We start from the raw sequence: 22385 nt of genomic DNA on the forward strand, positions 1-22385 counted from the left end.
ACAGGATGAAACTTCAGTTGCAAATTAAAGACCCACTTAATTTTTATTTCAAAATGTAGATTGAAAGTTGCAGGTTAAACATGCTACACGGTTAATCCATCAGCTGGTAGACTTCCTAGCCTGAATACTGTCAGAACCACTCACCTGTAAGCAAGACGCAGCTGGGATGGAATGGACTCCTGCCAGAGGGCAAGCGGCGCCTGCTGCGAGGAACTGCAAGCATTGGTACAGAACATGGTAAGTGGAAGATCCTGATCCTGTATCATCATTCCGTCCCCCTGAATTGACATCTGCTATGGCTGATGGGGATGCAATTGTTCTGACAGGCAGCTGCTGGAGGGCACTTAGGGACAGCTCCTCATTGTTCCATTACTAAAGACCTTATCCTGGGTCTGGGCTTCAGCTCATCAGAAATCAAAATATTGATAAAAATCTCTTTTACAAAGTAGTTTCACTGGGAAGGATAAAAAGGCCAAATTCGTTTTGATAGAACTCCCCTGGGATTCAGGAGAATTACACCAAGAAGTAGTTGGACCAAGTGGAACTGTTTGATGTTTTACTGGCAGTTGGCTGACACCAATGACACGTGGTGGCGCTGTAAGAATGAGAGACTGGGGAAGGGCTGTTGACAATAGTGACACCTCAGCAATGATCCACTGTCTTGGACCACATCTGGCTGCTTTAAGAGAATTTTGCACCATATTCCTTCTAGCAAGATGGCAGTTTTCTGGCTTTTACCCAGAAAAACCCCAGTTTGGATCTGGCATGATGATGACACGATTCCTGCAGATTGTTCTGTGATGGATCTAGTTTGTCCTGACAAAACAGAAGCAGTGCAGAGCAGAACTTCCTGAGAGCTGGGAGGGTTTGGAGAACTTGTCCATGAAGAGGGGGTGATTTGTTGTACAGCTCCCCATCCTGTTCCTGGCCCAGCTGTGTTCTGTTATGACATAGCTCTGTGGGCAAGGCCTGGCCCATCCACCCACCTTTCCACTTCAGCTCCAAAGCTTCTGGGACTAAATGAAAAACTTCTCCTCTACGGGGATATTGAGAACAATCTCTGTATCTGGCAGGCATCTGAGGAGAGAGCAATAAGGAGAAAGTCAATCCATAGCCAAGGAAACAAGAACTCTGCCTCAATTCAGATCAAGTGAGTCTGTGGGAGTGAGGTGGTAGGGAAGAGAAATCCTGGTACAATCAAGGCCAGAAACACACAACACTTCTCAGACACACTGTACAGCCAAAACAGTAACTCAAGGGCCTGGACATCCTTTGTCCACCACTCATAAACCCTTCGCTATTAGAGGGAGGGAGGAGGGGTAGGACCAGAACCCCAGACTTGCTCAGAGAACTGCAGCCCTTTAAAGCCATATTGGGTTCTTGTGCCTAGCACAAGTTCAGCATGAGCCAGAGCCCAGACAGGCGACCCAGCCCACAGCAGCAGGGCCCAAGCAGTATTATACGTTAGCTCTGACTCACCCCGAAGAGCCCATTCTGGCATTAACCAGACTGGCCATCTCCTCTCTTCCTATGGGAAGATCACACATTGTAAATCAAAGCCTGAGCCCTGTTGTATGGCTGTTTCCTAGACAGCATTCACAGGATAACCGAGCCCTAATCAGATGTCGGCAGTGGGTTTATGAAAACAAAACAATGTATCTAGCTACGACTCTCCTTCAACACTAACAGACAAACGCAGAGGAAAAAAGCTTCGCAGCAGCAGGGCCTTGTTAGTTATATCCACTCTCCAGCACACAGTGGACTTGTTCAGCTGTAATTCGGCAAAGCAGAGGCAGGGAACGGAATGGGAGAGGAAAGAAGTACCCTGGTTTTGCTGCTTTGGCCATGCAGCAATTAGAAACAAAAATGAGTATGGAAAGGGAGGGACCCCTCCAGCCTCCTGGCATCCCAGATCTCTCATTTTGTGACACTGTAGGTGGTGCTGGATTTTTAGTAACAGGCCTACGATCAGTTTCTGCTCTGCTGCTGCTAGTGGGGGGAGAGACTGCCCCTGCACCGCACGTTCCCCAACTCTCCCAGCTATTTGTGGGCTGAACACAACTTTGTTCCTCCAGTGACTTAGGGAAACCAATGGGCTAATCTAAGAAAACAAGCACATTGTGAAGTCACGTGAAAAGCGTAAAGAAAGTCAGTGGGAAATGTCTGTGGAGGAAACCGTGGTGATGGCTCTGGCAAAGGGGCCCAGCCTGGCAGGGCTGTGTAATCACCAAATGCCTGACTTATGATGCTGCTTTCCCACTTGGCCTTTCTTCTATTTTTAAACCTTTTCCCAGTCACACACAGTCACCCCAGCTCTGCAATCTGTCAGGACTAATTAATGCTCCATTTTACCCTTCTTTTATCTGAAAAAATTAAGTTACACTAATATATCACAAGGCTGTTCAACTCTCCCCAATTTCCTGACATGTTGCAGGCTTTTCTTCCGCTTCCCGTCAGGCCTGCCGACTTCTGCAGGTAGACCAGGCCAAGGGACAGTCTTCTGGCTAAAACATAGAGCCAATTCCCTGACTCCAAGCCCCATCATTAGCTGTGTTACAGACTTATGGCCTGGGTTTATGGAAATCACGGAGGACCCTGGTTTTCATACCATTCATCTGAATATTCTGCATATGCAAAACAGGGGGGAACCTGCAGGACTAATCTGCCTATAAAATTATTTTGTGTGCAAAATTGGGGAAGCTAGAGGTGAAAAATCAGTGTGAATCACAGTTTGTCCACACACTCACTTTGCACACACACTTGCAATAAATGCACAGGCAAACAGCAAACAATTTCACATGTATTTTGCACACACACCTACAAGTTTAGACTGGCTGACATTCAAGAACTTAACCTCTTTGGGCCAAATGTGGCCCTGGCTTACACCCTAACTGTAGTCAATAACTGATCAAGACCAATGTCCAGTTGTAACCTCACTTGGCACTTGCTAATCAAGTTTCTGTTTTAAATTGCATTAAGTTTCCTTTAGATACTGTGGATCTTTGTGTATTTGGTGTGCAGTCAATCACAATCTGAGGTGTTAACACAATTGCTCTTTGCATCAACTGCACCCCAGTAGGTATTTGTGGGAGTAGTTTCAGGGCGGGTTAGTGCATCTCTCTCAGTTTTATGTTTTGAGCCCACAATCTTAGCTGAACCTTTTCGATTGTTCCTGGAAGTTAGAAGCCAGGGTTTCTGTGAATGAGCTGGCAGGGCATCCTGCACATTGATACACAGAAACTCAATGCTGAAAGCAATCAGCCACCAGTGAACTGGGGCTGGGGAGGGAGCAAAGAGGAGAAATGAGATTTGGTATTTTGCAGCTCTCATCTGCCTTTGAAACCTCTTTAACATAGTAGGAAAATGGCCGACTTATCTTTTTTCACCCAGTATTTTGTCGGGGAATTTACTGTGGCTGTTCGAAAAGTGACTTTAGATGACCAGTGCATGCTCTGACAAAGAGTCTTTTGGGACCAACATGGCTATGGATACACTACATACAATGAGTCTTTTTGGAAGGCCCGTTGGCCCCTCAGAGCCTTAGTTTTACCAACTGTAAAATGAGAACAGAGTACTTCCTTATTGTGCATCACAGGAAGCGTGTAAAGCTTTATTAATCCTCACAACCCCCTAGTGGGGAAACTGAGGCACAGAGAAGGGAAGCGACTTACTGAAGGTTGACAATAAATCAGTATCAGTGCCAGGGCTAGCCCTTCTTACTTCCTACTCCTGTGCTCAGGCCATTAGGCCATGCACTTCCCTTCCCCAATTGGACCCAATATTACAATCAGGTTTACATTTTATGGTGAGGTGCATCATTTACCTTTGACGACTGTGCAAATAGTTGGCTTGAGTTTCTTAATACAGGATGCAAAGGCATTCTGAGTGGAGATTAACTCCCAGTGCACTAAGCAGAGGGTGACCTATGAATATTCACAGTGAAACTGGTGCCAGAAGGGCCTGTGGTGTGTTATTCAGTAAACTCTACTGCTTAGGAGATAAACGCAGGGACCTACTTGGGCCGCCGCAGCAGGACGTCGGCGAAGATCACCTCTCGAGGGTCTCTCACGCTCCTGCGAAGTGTCATAATGCTCTTTTGTAGCTCTGTGATTTCTTCCAATAGCTCGTGAATGATCTGAAAGAATTAAATCTGTGACACTGCTCTTTAAAAACACTGAGACGAAGTGAGGCACAAAGGTACCAGAGAACTAGGAACAGCAGAGGAGCTAGAGAAGACTTGCCAGGGCATCTGGTCCATCCTCACAAAGCCAAGGCTGGAGCGTTCCCCACAATACACTCTGCAGTGTGCCAGGGGAATCCCTGCTGTGCTCCTCAACATCCTAGGTGTGCCCTAACAGTCCACAAGTTCCACTGGAAACAGACGGGCACAGCCACTGTACTGGAGGACCAGCAACAAAGGGGTTAATACTCACTAGGCCAACACCCCTGCTGCTCCATGCTACTTCCTCCCAAACCTGCTTACCTTCTTTTGCATTTGGACTTCATTCCTGAGTTTCCGATTGTTGACAGCCATCTGCTTCAACCCCTCCTGATAGAGAAACCCCTTGTCCTGCACAGATAGAAAAAATAAACCAGCTGAAGTAAAAGACCAGACGGTAAATCCCAGTATGCATCTGGACCAGAAGAGAAGCACAAAATAGCTGGGGAGAGCTGCAACAATCACAAACATGATTGCTGTCCACGGCTCTCTTTGCGCTAACAGGCTCAGAAGAACAACTTCAATGGGAGGAAAAAGGGATGCAGTCTCTCAGGGTTTTGGTTGTTCAAAAAAACCGTACTTTAGACATGACTGGGTATAATTTATTTCTACAATGCAACCCACAATAACAGGTATGAAACCCTGCCACTTGCAGACCCTAGGGTATTTGCCTCCAGTAGTATTTGCCATGTCTAGAATAACAGGTGAACTCCTCCTTTAAGGAATGCATTCTGGGACAAATTCTGGGGGCCATCATCTCCTCAATACCCAATGAGATCACATTGTGCTGAATATAGGACTAGAAGTCAGTAATATTGGTGTTCTAATTCCAGCTGCCAACACAGACTACCTATATGGCCTTGAGCATGTCACATCACCCTTGCTTACAGATTCATCTGGGAAATGGGAATACTGATATTTTTCCATCTCACCAGGCTGTGGCGAGGGTTCCTTAATGTTTGCACAGAAGTCTTAAGTATTACCACATAAAAAGCAATTATACAATAGAAGTTTCCTATATCTTCTGAAGGGACAATAAGGTCTCATATTTTCAGTATTGTGTGTATTTGTGTGCTTAATGTGCTCGTGCAATTACTACAAATGTGTGTGCAATCTCAGTAACTGTGCACATAAGTGACTAGTTAAACATCTATCTAAATATCAGTTCAATTTAATTCATTCTCTCTAACTGTGGGTGCAAATACCCATGCATGATTCTGAAAATACTGTAACATGCAAGGCTACAATCGTACCACCAATGCGAAATCCAGCTCTGTACCTACAACTCCCTGCTATGAAGAAAAGCTCCAGGTATCAACTAAGCTGGAGACAGTAGCACACTGTTACACCCTTGCATGTCCTCTGTACTACAGTGTCACTGGTGGGCCAAATCTGGAAACCCGAGCCCTATATGGCAGCTCCCAGTAGCAGTCTAGTTGGCAGGGTACTCCATTATCTTTCTCACTGACCTTCAAGCATGCAAAGACAGATGCAATCCACTAACCTTTGCAACAGCCTGTAATATCTGCTCCTTCTCATCTTGAACCTTCTTTTCCAGTTGCTGCATTACTGTTTTTGCCAGATCTTCTATATCTTCCATTTCGTCCTGAGAATTACAGAGAGGGGTTGCAGGGAAACAACAGGATTATTAAGCAAATGAACATCTGATTGCTTTGGTCCCATCCCTTCTCTTTACACACAGCGATAACATAAGTTAGGAGAGGTCTCTTTACTTGCTGTTCTTCCTTCAGGTTTCGGATGTTGCGAAGCATAAAGGCTATCTGGACGGCTTTCACCGGGTACTCCTTGTCCATGTATGTTCGTAAAACACTGAGTTCTTCCTGGAGCATTTGCACGTTGGTGTTCATGTGATCCACCTGATGTTTCAGTTCTGATTAAAAGGCCAAGATAGAAAGTTAAGCCACAGAGACCCCCAAACCCACCTCTCCTTTTCAGTGGAGCCAAGGAAACTTTTGTTTTTCTGAAACAGAGCCTTCTCTTTACAATGGTTAAATATTATGTTAGTCTAGTAGCCATGATTAGAAGCACAGGAACTGCCAGACTGAATCAGACCAGAGGCCCATCTAATCCACTATCCTGTCTCTGACAGTGGCCAGTACCAGATGTTTTCAAAGAAGGTGCAAAAATATGGAATAACTTGCCCACAGGGGAAGTCTCTTTCTAACCCCAGTTAGTGGTTAGTTCTGCTGCTGTAGGGTTTATATCCCTTCCAAACATTTTTTACAGGAGTTGATTGAGAGGGAATGTCCCTGTGACAGATATTGCAACTGCATGCAGTATCCCATGTTGTATTAAGTGTATGATTAGTTTGTGTATCACTGTGGGCCAGGAATTGTGTGTAACTCCAGCAGTAGGGAAAGATTACTTTTAGCTCCACCAGGAGCTAAGAATTGGGGGGGGGGGGGGGAGAATGATTAAGGTGAATCACTCAAGTTGTTAACACCTCCAGAGAGGTACCAACTGGGGAGGCTTATCCATACTTGGTCAAACTGGGTTTTCCAGATACCAACAGACAAAGAAAGGGCTTTTGGCATGAAAAGGCTGTTTAAACTGACTCAGGGAAAGACTTTGGCCTACAAGGGCACCTTAAGACTAATGGGTGACTCCTGGAATGTTTAAGGTGAGTTCAACTCTATTGATTGTTTTAATGATGTTTACTCTATAAATGCTTTTACTTTAAGAATAAATGTGCTTGCTTATGAGGAGCTGTGTAGTAACTTGTAACTGCTGGCAATATACTGTTCATAGCCCATGGAGAGAAAGCAACACCCAGGTGCTGGCCATCAGGCAGACTAGCTTGCTGGGGATATCACTGAGTAAGGCAGGGAGCTGTGCAGCTTTAAAACCCCAGTTAGAAGGAAGTGGGACAAAGGTCCCTACCCAGAGACAGGTAACAGCTGGAGTCCTGAGACTTGGCTGGGAACTCCTGAAGTGGACCACGGCGGGGGGATACAGATGCAGTTACCCTGAAACTGACAGTCCCCATATACCAAAACTAATTGATTATCTTTAGGAAACCTAATTATTTGACGTTCACAACAATAATCTAATGAAATGAGGAGTAGAGGACAATGGAGTTGCATGTACTATATTGCCTATTAGCTTAATGTGAACTATCCATTCTTACTCTTCAGGTTCTTTTCTACCATTTTTTCTGTTTCTTGGAGTTCTGCTCTTGCTACACCAACTTGGTTCTGACTGGAGTCCTGAAGGGTCGAGATGACTGTCTACAAAGAGAGAAATCTAGTCACTGATTGCTGTACACTACTGACAGACTATGAAATGTCTAGCTGCAGGCTTCCTAATGCACCTCTCACCGTGGTATTTATTGATCCCACTAATAGCATGATGAAGTGAACTGCATGGTGCCATGGCAGCACAGCTGCAAGCACAGAAGAGCTGCTCTTGGGAGTGACTTTGTGCTTCCCACCTCATGAGCCAGTCGAGGTCATGCACTTCATGGAGGAGACATGTTCAAGCTACTAGGAGAGGGTGACAGTTGTCACTTGCTACACTCTTGCTTCCTCATCAGAAAACCTTGCAGCAGCATTGCCTTTGGGATTGGCAAGGTGGCTGCTCCACACGCCCCAGGGCTGTATCTGCACTAGAAGGGATGCTTAAGAAGAGGCAGTGTGATGCAGGTAGCTGGAGCATCTTTGGCTGCTGTGGGGCAGAGCCCAGTGGTATATAAATTGTGTAAAGCAGAATGCTGCAGCGGCGCTTCAGGGCACAAGACTGTTCCCCCTTACCACTAGTATGGGCTGTGTAATCACCACACAAGAGTTTGAATCTGCTCGGGTGGGATTAGAAGGAGCTGGGATTATGTTGGGATTCTGCTCATCTGACTTCACTGGCCACACCTAAGCCTCACCCCAAACATCTCGTACTGCTGCAGCAGGTCTCTGGCATGCTTGGCAGTACTGGCATCTGTCTGCTGAATGTCCTGGGCCAGTCTCCCGTTGGTCTCTACCAGGGTGGCGCTGTGATGCTTCAGCTCATGTAGGGACTTTCTCTTCGACTTGGTCAGTTTCTGAAAGAATTTATGAGTGAAAGATTTACAAATGTGTTCCACCTACCATCCCAATGACATTCCTGTTCATTAATAAATAACGATATCGCCCTTGATTTACTTTGGCACCATAAACCCACCTAATCAATTCCATCTTTTTGCTAAATCACACCAATTTCCCCAACACATCCCTGCACCCACCTTCTTCATGGGCCAGCTGCTCTAACACTACATTCTTGCTCCAGCTTCTCCCAGCACCTGGGGCCTGATTCTCCATTGCTCAGCACCTTGTGGAGTCATCTGCATGAGCACAACAGGAGTGTCACATTGGTGCATGCCTCCAAATCAGAACAGCAGCCTTTGACATCCACTTTGCATGAGTGTAAATGAGATAATCAGGCCACTAGTTTTCCTTCCTCTCTTGGGACAACCCCGAATAACCATATGGTCTGTGCCAGCCTCCCTATAAATAAATCACAGCACTGGACATTTGCTTCATGTACCTTAATAATTTTGATGTTCTCCAAGCTTTTAGTTAGATCAGTCTCTTTTGCTGAGGTTTTCTGCTGAGCAAATCTGGGATTCAGAGAGGGTGCGGTCTTTGAAGGCAAGGATGAACTGGGACTGAATAGAACTGGTAAAACAGAAAATGCTCTGCACTTATTATACTGTCCAGTTTTAACACGACAGGAATTGAATACACTTGCCATGTGTAGCTGAGGGACATTTAGGAATGCCAGCTGTCACGGAGTCCCCGGGCGATGCTCTGGAACTGCTCCCTACGAAGCCAGGCAGGACTCTGGGGAAGTCTCCTTTCTGTGAGCAGCCTGTCTTCAGGACACACAGCTCACACAGCTTCCACCTTCCTGGGTCTGACCTTGGAGCATTCAGCATCCTCTGCCCCTCCATGCGCTTCCCACAGCGAGTCCACCCAGGCGGGCTCCTGGGGAAGCCAGAGGGTCCTGCACCCCAGCTCCTCAGTCAGATGTGACTCTCAGCCAGCCAGTAAAACAGGTTTATTAGACGACAGGAACATGGTCTAAAACAGAGCTTGTAGGTGCAGAGAACAGGACCCCTCAGCTGGGTCCATTTTGGGAGGCAGTGAGCCAGACAACCACATCTGCACTTCACTCCATGTCCGCAGTCAGCCCCAAACTGAAACTCTCTCCTGCCCCTCCTCCTCTGGGCTTTGTCCCTTTCCCGGGCCAGGAAGTCACCTGATTCCTTTGTTCTCCAACCCTTTAGCTCTCACCATGTAGGGGGGAAGGGCCAGGCTATCAGTTGCCAGGAAACAGGGTGTCGGCCATTCTCTGTGTCCAGACCCCTGCACACACCTGCCCTCTAGGGCTCTGCAACGATCATACACCCTTATCCCACCACCTAGATACTTAAGAACTGCATAGGGGAAACTGAGGCACCCCACACTATTCAGAGAAAACATTAAGAACAGTCCCACTTCGTCACACCAGCCACAGGGAGTTTATAGTTCCTGCGGACCCAGGGGAAGTAACCAAGAAACTGTACAGGAGCACTGAATGTAAGCAGCTCACAGGTCTCCAGTCCTGGCATTTTTATTCTCAGCCTTTCCCAGCAGGAGTCACTGCAGAAAATGGTGAAGCTGTATTGGCTTTGGGGAAATTCTCAGCTCCTCCGTGGCCAAGCCCTCCCAGCAGGAAGAACTGTTGGGACTTCAAGAGGGGGCACTGGTGGGGAGTGACATGCCCTATGGTACAGAAACAGAATCTCTGCCAACCTGACTGCTTGTCTTTCTGGTAGCCAGCGGAGCGCCCTTCGCTTTTCTTGTCCTCACTCGGTGATGTGATAGCTGGCAAAGCTGGTTTGTGTGACACAGGTTTATTCTGTTTTGCTTCTACCCTCTGCCACTTGCTGTAATCCTAAACTCAGCAGAAGGCACAGACAAGACGTTACTGCTTAAGGTGTCATGGGAGATTTATGGGAGGTCTTTACTACAATTTGAACTTCCCCATCCTATTCCTCAAGGAAGTCTGGGAACCTCTCCACTGTGCCAAAGGGCTGACACATTTGGGCAACACTCCTTTCAGACCTTCTATCAGTAACAGTTTGCTAGCATATCTGATGGGGCCAGTCGAACATGTGCTTACATTCAAATGGCAGCCATCCACCTCCCATCCCTGTCTTCACCCCAAGCAGCCTGGGGAGAGGCACTGTATAGGGTCTATCTATGTACTTCGAAAGCCCCCGTCACCAGGGTGTTCTGGCTCCAGCCCCCAGCCCCTCAGAGGAGTCCAGTTGAAGTGCCATTAGGGTAACTTACTGTTGCCCCGTATTTATTAGTTATGTTTTGGGCCAGGGTGTTCAGGACCTTTGCAGCCATCTCTGGGGGCGGCTCTGGAAGAAAAGTGGGAGACGCTAGCCACCTGGTGACTTTATAAGTACTGCAGACCCTGGGCAAGTAACTTCAAGAAACGGTATAGGAGCACTGAATGAAAGCAGCTCACGGGTCTCCAGTACCGGCATTTTTATTCTCAGCCTTTCCCAGCAGAAGTCACTGCAGAGAATGGCGAGGCTGTATTGGCTTTGGGGAAACTCTCAACCCCTCTGGGCTCAAGCCCTCCCAGCAGGAAGCACTGTTGGGACTGCAAGAGGGGACACCGGTGGGTGGGCAGTGACATGTCATATGGCCATGCAGACAAGTGAGCTAGACTCCATCCTGGGGTCCCCCCAGCACCCCCCCCCGGGAGCCAGAGCCCATCTTGGGGACCATCCTGGGGTCCCCCCAAAGCACCCCCAGGGGGAGCCAGAGACCATCCTGGGGTCCCCCCAGAACCCCCCAAGGGGGAGACAGAGATCATCCTGGGGTCCCCCCAGAACCCCCCGAGGGGGAGACAGAGACCATCCTGGGGTACCCCCAGCACCCCCCCCCGGGAGCCAGAGCCCATCTCGGGGACCATCCTGGGGTCCCCCCAGAACCCCCAGGGGGAGCCAGAGACCATCCTGGGGTCCCCCCAGAACCCCCCAAGGGGGAGACAGAGATCATCCTGGGGTCCCCCCAGCACCCCCCCGGGAGCCAGAGCCCATCTCGGGGACCATCCTGGGGTCCCCCCAGGACCCCCCGGGGGGGAGACAGATCATCCTGGGGTCCCCCCAGCACCCCCCCCGGGAGCCAGAGCCCATCTCGGGGACCATCCTGGGGTCCCCCCCAAAGCAACCCCCAGGGGGGAGACAGAGATCATCCTGGGGTCCCCCCAGCACCCCCCCCGGGAGCCAGAGCCCATCTCGGGGACCATCCTGGGGTCCCCCCAGAACCCCCAGGGGGAGCCAGAGACCATCCTGGGGTCCCCCCAGAACCCCCCGGGGGGGAGACAGAGACCATCCTGGGGTCCCCCCAGAACCCCCCGGGGGGGAGACAGAGATCATCCTGGGGTCCCCCAGAGCCTCCCCGGGGAGCCAGAGCCCCTCTCGGGGACCATCCTGGGGTCCCCCCCAAAGCAACCCCCAGGGGGGAGCCAGAGACCACCCCGCGTCTCCCAGCCCCGCCCCCTCCGTGCCTGTCCTCGCCCCGGGGCTTCTGCGCCTCGTCGCAGCCGGGGCGGCGCGGAGCGGCGGGTCTCCATGGGGACGGGACGGAGGCGGCGTACGGAAGCCGGCTGGGGGTGGGGCCTGGCTCTCTAGCCCCGCCCCCCGGCGCGGCGCCCGGCGGGCCGGCCTGGCCGGGCGCACGTGGGGCGGTGCCGGGAGGGCCACGGCTCTGCAGCGCCCCCTGGCGATCCCCAGCCGGCAGAGCCGCCCCCGTCTCGCCCGCCCGGTCGCTGCTGCGGCGCGTGCCCCGCGTGGGGCGGTTCGACTGAGCCCGCAGCAAGCCGTGCGGGGGGCTCTGTCCCGGGGTAGACCTGGCCCTGGCCCTGGCCCGGCGACGGGAACCTGGAGCTTGCAGAGTCAAGCGCCAGAGTTAGGCAAAGACCCAGAGAAGCAGCAGCAGCTGCAGGGAACCTTCTGCCCCAGCCCCCTGCGGCCCTGGGCAGGGTGCCGCATCTTCAGCGGCGAGGCCTCCTGCCCCCGGGGAGAAGGTTAAATGGAAACGGGCTTTAGGCAGCCGCAGGCCAGGGGTGCTGTGTGATTTGCCGGCCTTGGACACGGGACGTGTCCAACGCCCGCGAAGCCGTAGACGGTGTGTCTGGGTTACCATATTTATTGGATCCTGTGAATAACTTTAGTTACAAAGCCATTTATTTCTACGCAGTTGGATTCATTGGTAATTAAAAAAAAAAATTAACGTTAGAGCATCGTTAGAATCCCAAACCTTTCCTGAGTGTCTGGTTTGTGTACGACTGGAGGATTCATAGATTTTGAAGGCCAGAAAGGATGATGATTATCTAGTCTGCCCTCTGACATAAGACAGGCCAGGGAACTTTGCCCAATACTTCGTTTACCTAAGAGCTTTCTACACACAAACTTGCACCAGTTTAGTTAAACCAGTACATATCCTGGTGTGGACACCTTTACATCAGATTCAAACAGGTTATAATGGATTAGCTTGCCCCTGTAAAGACTTGTCTATGTGATAAATGGCACTGAAATACAAAATGGGTTGTAATTCACACCTGAGTTATTTCAGTGCAAATCTACCTTTTATTAATATTGAAATAGGACTGATGCTCTTACTCTGAAATGAGCGTGTCCACACACAGCCTTCCACTGAAATTATTAACAGTTTGAATTGTAACCCATTTCCTAGCGCTTCCTACAATTCTCAGGGTCTCAAGCAGCAAGGCTTGCTCCGTGCCCCCCCTCGCAGGCATGGTACAGAGATTGGTGCAGAGTACACAGTGATGCACTCCAGGCAGATTTGCAAGGGAGCCTTTCTGCCCAGGGCAGGCTCTGCAAAGCCCTGTCCCCTCAGGCCAATGCCCAGGGCCCCCTGGGATACTGTTAGTGCCTGTTTACAGCAGGGCGGGGATCTTCAGGTGACATGCACCTCACCCCCCCAGCCCAGGACGGGGACAGGAGAGATCATTAACCCTCTCTTGGCCTTTGTCTAGCAGATGGGAGGAGCTTTCACACTCAGGCCCAGATGCCCTGGGCCAAGCTGGTGATGAGCTGAGCTCCGGGTTCTGCTTTATCAAAGCTGGCCCCACCTCATCTCCCAGATGCCCCTTAGCAAGAGCGTGTTTCTTCTCAGAAGTTGATGAATGACTTTTTGGGGCATGACATGGCCTGGGATCCGGGAAGCCTCTGAGTCTGAGACAGCCCTGGGTACTGCGGAGCGGGGGCGAGGGTCCTCCCCCATCCGTTCAGCGCTGCCTTTGTTCCTTGGTTTTTTTACACATAAAAAAAAATCCCTTGTAGGATGGGGTGGGGGAGGGGATTGCAGAGATGAACTGAATGGCTCCTTTGTTCCCTGGCCTGTCACTTACTGTCAGGTTAGTCCGGAAGAAGAGAGCGGGCGAGCCCTTAAACCAGCTGTTTGGGTGTGCTGACATTTCCTTCTCCATGTTAACAGGGACTTTATTATCGTGTGGTGGGAGGGGGAGTGCCGGGGGCTGGGGCTGGGATTTTCACCCCACTCCTTTGCCTGCTGGGATTGGATTTGGTTCTTTTTTTCTCTCCTCTCATTCGCAATGTGCCTGCTGATTCTTTGGCCCTTTTGTGGTGAGTCTCTCTCTCCCGGGGCGGTAAATGGCAGATTGCTACAGTCTTCCAGTGCAGGTGTTTATGCCACACTCTGCAGGATGGTAACCAAGTCTGGCCCTTCCCCTGACTTCCAAGTGAAGATGATGATGATCAGGATCAGTCATCAGGTGAAGGGGAAGAGGGGCACTCCCCCCTTTCCTGAGTTCATCAGTGTGGGGCATCTGTTGCTGTAACAACCTGCAGATTGACACAAAGACACAAAGAGAGGACTGGATGCAACCAGAATCCTTGCTAACAGTGACATGTTTCCAAGGTCAGACTCTGATTTAATGTAGCAATTACTAAAGCAGGCACCAATCCCCAACAAGCAGGGCTGCAACACACACAGGGATATGGAAAGGACACGTGGGTGGGCCGAGACCGCATGCTGTGATCAGTGAGACTGCAGGCCCGCAGACGTCCGCAAAGATCTCACCCTGCTATGGAGGAGGCTGTGACCCTGCAGCTCTGAACTGCGCTGCAGTGGGAGAAAGAACACGCCGTTACCTGGGCCTTCCTCACTCCCGGAGATAGAACGAGCTGGATTCTGATCTCCTGGCATTGCAGAGACGTTCCAGGTTAGTCAGTGTCACTCGGAGCAGAATCCAGCCCAAGGTTTTACATGTAATCAGATAAGAAAACAGAAAGGAGCAGCCCAAGTTCTCACTGTGGAGGAGAATGGGCCCAAGGAGTATCTGGGCATAAGAGCGCCCTGCTTTCAACACTTGAGCTACACAGGTTAGAAGAAAATGGTTTGAACCTGCCCTTGTTCACAATGATGCAGAGTGAATGGTGCAGTTCTGCCCTCGCTGACACCCAGGCAAAAAAGCCGCCCTGCTCCCTCTCCCTCCCTCTGTCCCTGCCTGTGATTTCTGTACTGCATCTCATCAAAGCTCAGCAGGAGATCTCACTCCTGGTGCTTTCAATCTCTCTTCACACAGGAGTCTTTCCATTCCTCTGCCCAGCTCTATTCCTGCTGCATCCTCCTGGGGAGAGGGGGCCCAGAGCGGAACACATGGTTCCAGGGGAGGGCGTGCCCAGGAGCAATCATTTCAGGGGACGGGAAACTGCTTCTTTCAACCATGTCCTGATGAGAAAACATAGGTCCAATCTGGGTGGCTAGTCTTGGTCTCAGTGCTGTGGCAGAGATGTTCTTTGGGCTCCACCTTGTCCAGAGACTGCAGGGAAAATTTTCGGTGACCATCCTTGGTCCTAATGATGGCGGCATGCCCTCTGTGAGGATCCTCGCTTCTTGCACTGGATATGTCAGACTCTCCTCGCAGTGCTAGCCAGAGCACGGAGTTACCTTTCGGGTCACTGCAGAGGGACATGCACTCCAAAGTCAAGTGGCAAACAATGCACCACTTTCACATATCTTCCACCCATCCAGCTGTGGTCAAATTTACCACCATCAGTTCCCTTCCTGCAGATGCCTGCAAAGGGCTGGCCTAGCCCTGACGGCTACATGAGTCGGAGTGGGAGAGCTTGGTCAGAAAAACCTTGAAAAGAAGGTTCACGTTTTCCATATTGCTTCAGCTCGTTCGGGGCTGCAGGTGGGGGATGTCAGTGTCCCTGACACAGTCCTGGGACCAGTTAATAAACCCCCCGAGCCAGGGACTGAAGAAGACTATCAAGGGGGCTGAATTCATTAGCAGAGAATCTGGGTCTCTCCCATCCTGAGATCTAGGTGTGTGTTCTCACTCACTCTCCCTCCAGATTAGGAGAATTTCTCTGTCCCAAGAGTCCCTCTGTCTCTGGGGATCTTGAGACTTTCTCTCTCACATGCATGCACACATTCTCTGTATGAGGCCAGCTGTTCTGTTCTGAGATGATGTCTTCTGCCTCCCACTGTATCACTTCTTGTCCTGTGCCCTATGGGGACTAAACTCAAAGGAGATCGTCTTTCCCTCAGGGTTCGCTGCTGGGCCCTTTGCAGACCTGAATGGCTGGGGTAGTTTTTCATCATGGGTTTTTCCTCTGAAAAGCAAATTAGGGGAAACCGCAAGGGAGCCTCACACCCAGGGTTGAATTTGGCTCAGGGCTCTTACGTCACTTTCACAGCCCTCTCCGCTCATTGCTTGGTCCCCTCTTAGTGTGCTTTTTACCCAGACTTTGCGGCAGAGCGTGGACGGTCTGTGCCCCCAACAAACTCACTGGCTGCGTCTGCACAAGTGTTGTCCGGGAGATCTGTCGCTATCCTGCCAGAGTGAGCACAGACAGGATGCTGGTGCTCTCACCACCAGCCTGCCTAACCCTGCTCAGAGCAGGGCAAGACGACACCCTGGGGAAAAGTGTGAAAGGGTCCAGAGGGGCATCTCAGGGTGTCTGCTACCCCTCCTCAATACAGCCTGTGATCATCAGCAGCCCTGCAACTTCTGTTCAAAACCTTTACAAGCTTCAGCAAATGAACCCTTGCCACCCCTGCACAGGTGGTACAGAGGGAAATGCCGCTGCCCCATTGTGCAGATGGCAGACAAAGGGTCAGACCTTCCAAAGTGGTCTCTACTACAGGCTGCTAAGGCCAGATTCTCCAGTCTGCAAAAGGACCTGCAAGCAACTGGAGACTCTCCTTGTGCAGAGCGGCTCTCAGAAGCTGCACCAGCCATGCCCCCACCTCTGGGGTAAGGGGAGGGAGGGGTGTGCTGGAGGTGCTCTGAGGGGCAGAGCCTGGGGAAGATGGGAATGGAAGTGGGCATGGCAGAGAGCTTTGTTACCCCATATTCTCCACAGGCATAATGCACTGGGGAAGTTAGAGCCACAGAGGGTCAACAAGCTGCCCCTGGGTCCCTCCTGTGACACCTCGCCACTGCTGCGGCAGGGCTCAGCCGGGTGAAGAATCTGCACCCAGGGTCTGTGTGGCCAATTGCTGAGCCCCCACAACGGTCAGTGTAGGAAAGAGGAGTAGCAGGAGCTCGGCCCCTCTGCAAAACAGCTCACGGGGGCTGCAGACGGGCCTCCAAAATCCAGGGCTGCCAGAACTGGGGGCCACTTTGGAAAAGGCAGCCCTGGGCACCTGGCCCCAGGCTAGCACCACAGCCCAGGGAAGAACGCAGGCGTTTGCGGTTTCTAGGCCTGTGACTGCTCACACTTCTCTCTGGGCCAGCCCCCCCAAGTCCTTGCACCAGCCTCAGGCAGGGTAAAACTCCATGAGCTTGGAGTGAGGGTGGAGTGGGACGGCCGGGTCTGAGGCTGGGAGAATAGCACGGCTTCATCTCAGAGCCCCTGGCACAACCTTCAGGGCAGTGACCTCTCCGCAGCCCCCTCACTCTGCTCACAGCCCCGGCCCCCTCATTGGGACAGGACCGACGCCCCCTTTCTCTCGAGGTGTAAAACAAGGACAAGCCAGCAGAGGGCACCATGCAACCAGCTCGGCTCCTGGTGAGGGGTGTGAAATGGGAGCAAGTCAGCAGAGGGCTCCTGTTACCCACCTCTGGCCCTAGTAAGATGCATAAGGACAGCAAAGCCACTGTGTCAAGCCAGCACCTCCTGACTCAATGTGTGCACTGCCTTTCCTCATTCCCCTCGGCCCTGGGGAGCTCACACAGCGATGGGAGAGTGAGACCGGGGCTTCTCTATCCGGCTGTATTCCACTGACAGCGCACTTCTCTGCTGGCTCCCTCCTACTGCTGGGTAGGGCTCACCCTGGAGATGGCACCAGCCAAGCCCCACGGCCCCCAAACACAGAGGAAGTTTGGACCCAGGGCTGAACCTCGCAGCTGGCCACAGCCTCAAAACCAACCCCCAGGTCCAGACAACTGGGAGTTCCTGGTTACATTCAGATCCGGCCCTGAGCTTTAAGGCTTGGCCCACATCTCCTGCTTGTGATGCTGCAATGGCAAGCGCGGCGAGGTCCCTACAGGAGGGATGAGGCTGGGCTGGGACGCAGAGCTGAGCTGAGTAACTCTCCCTTCCGCTGTCCGGATTCCCACCCACACTAGGAATGACGACGCATTAGATCCTTTGTGCTTACAGGGCGCTTCTCGGCTGAGGCTCTCCAGGCACTTTGCAAGCGATCACGGAAAGGTCCCAGCCAGCCCTAGCCAATGGGGCTCTACAGCTCTATTCGCTTTCCTCTTGTGACCCCACAGGACAGGGAGGAGATGACCCTGCTGCTGCTGCAGCATAGACACTGCCAGGAACAGCAGCTGGAACTAGGATCCTGGGACTCGGAAGGGACAGCCCTGGAGCAGCTGGGGCTGGGATCCCAGGAAGGAGTCCAGGAGCCAATGACCTGGAGTTGGAATTCCCTTCCAGGAGAAGATTGTCCCTCCAGAGTGGGGATCTCAGGGTCTGTGGGGGTGGACAGGAGAAACCCAGCCTCCAGGGAACTCCCAGCATGGCAGGGAATCTGCAATTCCCCATGCGGCCTGAATATGCCCCATGAAATGAAACACTATTCTCCCAGCATTGCTCTTCCCCACTGCCCCAGTCTGCCCTGCTTTCTCGCAGCTCACTGCCCCCTCCCTTGTCCCCAGCCCACCCCCCTCTCACTCCAGTCACTCCCCTTCCCTAGCAGTGGTGGGAGCATGGAGCAGGATCAACCCCAGGGGGAAGGCAGGAGAACCCAGCAGAAGTGGATGCAGGGGGCAGTGAAAGGGAGCGTGGGGTCAGGTCCCGGGGGTGGGGATAGCAGTTGGAGATGAGGGACTGAAGGATGGGGTGAGGGGGGCGCAGCAGCTGGAAGAGCCCGTTTCCAGGGAGGAATGGGGGCGGGGGAGACACAGCTGGGATGCACAGAAAGGTCAGGACAGAGTGTCTCAATCAAGGGGAGCAAATGTGGGATGGGGGAGGCACAAACACACAAGAGCTGCCCAAGGACATGGTGTCCAGAGATGCTTGAGAGACCCAGGCCATGCCTCCCCTCCTTGGTGCAGTTGGGGGCATGCTGGGGAGCAGGGTAAGGCAGCCAGGATCCAAGGAGACTGCAGAATGACCCCTCCAGGGCTGGGAGGAGCTGGCACTCCCGGCTGAGCCATGCCAGCACTTCCCTGACTCAGAATCAAGGCCCTGATGGTAGCAATGCAAATGCTGTGAGCAGGACCTGGGGTGGCATTGCATGCCCAAGTCTGCAGGCAGGTGGAAACACACGGCTGGACTTATGCTGGGGGCAGGCTCAGACTGTTAGGGGCAGGAGAAGAGTGAGCCGCTCCCAGGACTTTAACTGGGATGCTTAACGATACCACTGGCTGTTTCCTTGCTGACCATATTAGCAGAAGGAGCCAGCTGGTTCCAGGGCTGTGGGTGACATTTCAGGAAGGCTTCATGCATACGCACACACTGTTGCTGGCTGGGGACACAGCCAGGGACCTCAGGGGCGACCCGAGAGACCCTGCCAACTGATGGCCCTCGCCTGCTAGGGTGTGCGGGGGGGGGAGGGAGGGTAGCGTTTGGATGCTCAGCACTGGTGTTTGGTCACCCCCTTTTCACTGGCATCGAACGAACCAGGGAGGAAACCCCACCAGTTCTTCCCTCGGTCCCCTGGCCAAGGGGCTTGTCTGCGGGTGGGGCTGGGTCCAGGCCCCCGCTCTCTTTGGAAGGCCAGTCAATTTGTGGCCGTGGGCACATAAGGTGCAGTGACAGATTGAGGTGCTCGGCCGTTGCCTCGGAAAGTTTTGTCGCGGGGCCTTCGCAGCAAAACGCAAGGAACGAGCTTGCTGCTGCCAGGCTGCATTACGGCACGGCTGCTTGAGGTCCCCATGCCCGCAATGCAGGAGGGACCCCCGCCGCGCAGCCCGCCTGCAATTGGGGTCAGGCTGCTCCAATCTCCCGGCAGGGAGGGGCTTCCTGTTGTCAGCCTCCCAGCACAGCAAGATGGTTGCTGCCTAGCCCTCCTGAGGGGAGGCTGCAGCTGGCTGCTCATCAGCTTCCAATCACGTTTAACCCCTCCGTGGCCAGCCTGCAAGCTTCCCCTCTGCTGGGCCTTGGAAGATGGGTCTCTCTGTGCCCTTGGGGCCTCGTTTAGGGTCCCCCCGCCCTGCCCATACCAGTTTCTGCCTGATAGCAACCCAGCTCTGCCCTGCCCCAGAGTGGCTCAAGAGCTCTTGGTTCTCAGGGCAGGTCAGGCCCCCTCCTGGCATTTGGGGCATAGCTCAGGAGGGTGCAGGGGGACAGAGGGAGGCCCCACAGGATACCCTGCAGCTTGGTGTGAGGAAGACATGGCTTGTGCTGGGCCCCTGGCCCCATGAGCTGAAAGGCTGATTGTGATCCTCCCGCTGGCCCTCGGTGGGAGAGACGCCTCATGGTCTGAGCGCTGGGGTGGCTGGAGTCCCTGACCTTGCCACTGACCCACGGTGCAGATGCAGCTTCCCTGGAGCAGAGGTTTTCCGGAGCTGCATAGGGAGGTTGGATACTCCGTCCCCCCTCCTTCATGGGAATTGGGCACCTGAAGCCCCGAGGGGTCACTGAAAATTGCAGTCTGTGCCTTCAGCTTCCCCTTCTGTACAATGCACGCAACGCTCCCTTGGGACTGCTGGGGGCACGCTAATGGCAAACCCCAAACCCCAGGAGACAGGCAGATCAAGGGAACACCAGATAGTGCCAAGGTTTAGAAAAACTGCTATTCAGAGAGCCAGGTACCGCGCACCCCTGGCCTGGAGAGCTCTCCCCAGGCTGTCTGATGCTCCTACAGGATGGTTGTGCCAGACCCCCCCGCTCCTAGTGACCTGTTGTCAGATGGGTGAGGAGTTTGCCCTGAAGAAGCTGGCCCCTGAAGCTCCTCACTAGTACCACGGGGTCTTTGTGGGTTGAAGGTGAGCAGCGCATCCCTCTCTCCCAGCCAGGAGAGGCTGTGGGTGCATGGCTGGGGCAGCTTCAGAGGCAGAGCAGGAGGGAATGGGCCCTGCCCCCCATGAATGAGGTGGCCAGCGTGGAAGGCAGAGGGCCAGGCAGGAGGTGGCATTCCTCGGTTCAGAATGGAGAAACCCAGCACCTGTCCCCTCTACCTGCTCAGAACAAGCCAACAAGCAGGCAGGGGGCCTGGCCTGGGCACTGCCCCGCCCCTGAGCCACAGCCTTTCCACACTCCTTCCAGCGTGGGCTCTGTGTGGATCCTGCACTCTGGCCTCTGGGGTGCTGAGCGGAGCCCTTGTCATGTCTATCCTCAGGTGTTTCTCCCACCTGCCCTTCCTCTCACAAAGATCAGTTGCCCTGCTGTGCCCGCCGCCCTGTGGCTTGCATAGTCCAGCTGCCCTAGTCTGGGCACAGCCCTGCTTGCGTCTCCAGCCTGCCCACATGCGTGCGCCATCACAGGCGAGATCAGCAGACACAACTGGCTGGAACCGCAGCACCTTGTTCCTGTCGACTCTGTCATTTCACACTCAAGTGCCCACAGACCTCTTGCTGAAACGGGGTGGGGCAGGATTGCAGCCCCTGGCTGGGCTGGCAGCAGCCCCTGCTTCAGAGCCGTGCTCTCCCCTCCTGGGGGTACCGTGGCACTCACTGGTTTACGCGGGGTGGAGAGGGGGTGAGAGGAGAGAAACTGGAATATGGAAGACTATGCTAATGTTATGGCGGAGTCCCCCAGCCAGGCAAGGCAGGAGATCCAGCCCCTGGGGTGGCCCTGTGCTTAGCTCATCCTGCTGCTCAGAGGAGAGTGGGATTAAAGATAGAAAAGACCAGTCAGGTGCCATCCAGTCTCTCTCCCCAGGTTACAGGCCCATCACTATAGGGTTTCTGACTCCAGGGAGAGTCTGCCATCTGGACCTGACCCAAATGGAACCTGATCTCACCCCTCAGGAGCGGATCCAACCCAAACAGAACCTGAGTGGTTTCTTTGGGTCCAAGGCACGAGGACAGGTTGTGTGAATGGGCCACGCAGGGCTCTATGGAACAAGGCTAATACTCAAGTGACTTTAAAGGGTGTGGGAAGCAGGACTCCTGGGTTCCATTCCCAGGTCTGCCCCGCCTTCACCGCATGATCCTTGAAGAGAGTCGCTCTGTCTGTTGGTGTCTCCATCTATAGCATGGACCCAGCTCCCAGAGGGTCAATTACTGGTTGTGAGATGCTGGGAGAGGAGGTTCTGCTGAGGCCCCGAGGATTACGGCGCTTTGTAAACAAGCCAGTGGGCTGGCGGAGGGTCACTTGCTAGCAGGGCGGCCCAGAGTAAGTTTAAAGCAAGATTTCCCCCAAAGCCAGCTCTCCACACTAGTACCATGAGTTCTTTGTACAGATGCACCAACCACTCCACTACAGGCCAGGAGAGCAGGTCTCAGCTGGTCATTTTCTTGATGAGGCAGGAGGTAGAATAGAACCCAGCCTGCTCCTTCCTGCCTGGATCAGCCCAGTGGTGACGCCAGGGGTTAAACTGTGGTTATGCCAGTAGGTTAAGCCACCAGGACTCAGGGCAAAGGGAGGAAGCAGCTACCTGGGGGGTGGTCTGTTCTATTGGGCTTATTGACATAGTGCCCGGAATAAGAGGACTGGGACATTAGGACTGTTTTTGCAGACGTTTTTCTGAGTGTAACTGTCCCTTTAAGGTGCCTCCCT

General features: G+C 52.9%; 1 protein-coding gene and 1 long non-coding RNA gene across 3 annotated transcripts in view; both read right to left on the bottom strand.

Moving 5' to 3' along the window:
- Positions 1-24: 24 nt before the first annotated feature.
- C13H20orf96 (chromosome 13 C20orf96 homolog) lies at positions 25-11883 on the bottom strand. Of its 2 annotated transcripts, XM_048820136.2 has the most exons (11): positions 11780-11883; positions 10546-10617; positions 10003-10144; positions 8753-8883; positions 8112-8270; positions 7368-7467; positions 5953-6110; positions 5724-5825; positions 4484-4570; positions 4017-4135; positions 25-1077 (listed from the first exon to the last, which is right to left on the bottom strand). In XM_048820136.2, the coding sequence occupies exons 1-11, from the start codon at positions 11843-11845 to the stop codon at positions 1017-1019; spliced, it is 1197 nt and encodes a 398-aa protein (XP_048676093.1). In that variant the 5' UTR covers positions 11846-11883; the 3' UTR covers positions 25-1016. The 2 variants fall into 2 exon arrangements, with proteins under 2 accessions (XP_048676093.1, XP_074974751.1); XM_075118650.1 differs by lacking the exon at positions 10546-10617.
- A 597-nt stretch (positions 11884-12480) lies between these two features.
- LOC142068698 (uncharacterized) overlaps positions 12481-22385 on the bottom strand; it is a 35208-nt gene continuing 25303 nt past the window's right edge. The window contains exon 3 of the long non-coding RNA XR_012664624.1: positions 12481-14099. This is a non-coding gene — a long non-coding RNA (uncharacterized LOC142068698). The remainder of the gene's footprint in view (positions 14100-22385) is intronic.

The sequence above is a fragment of the Caretta caretta genome, chromosome 13, assembly GCF_965140235.1.
Source record: "Caretta caretta isolate rCarCar2 chromosome 13, rCarCar1.hap1, whole genome shotgun sequence".
NCBI lineage: Eukaryota > Metazoa > Chordata > Testudines > Cheloniidae > Caretta > Caretta caretta.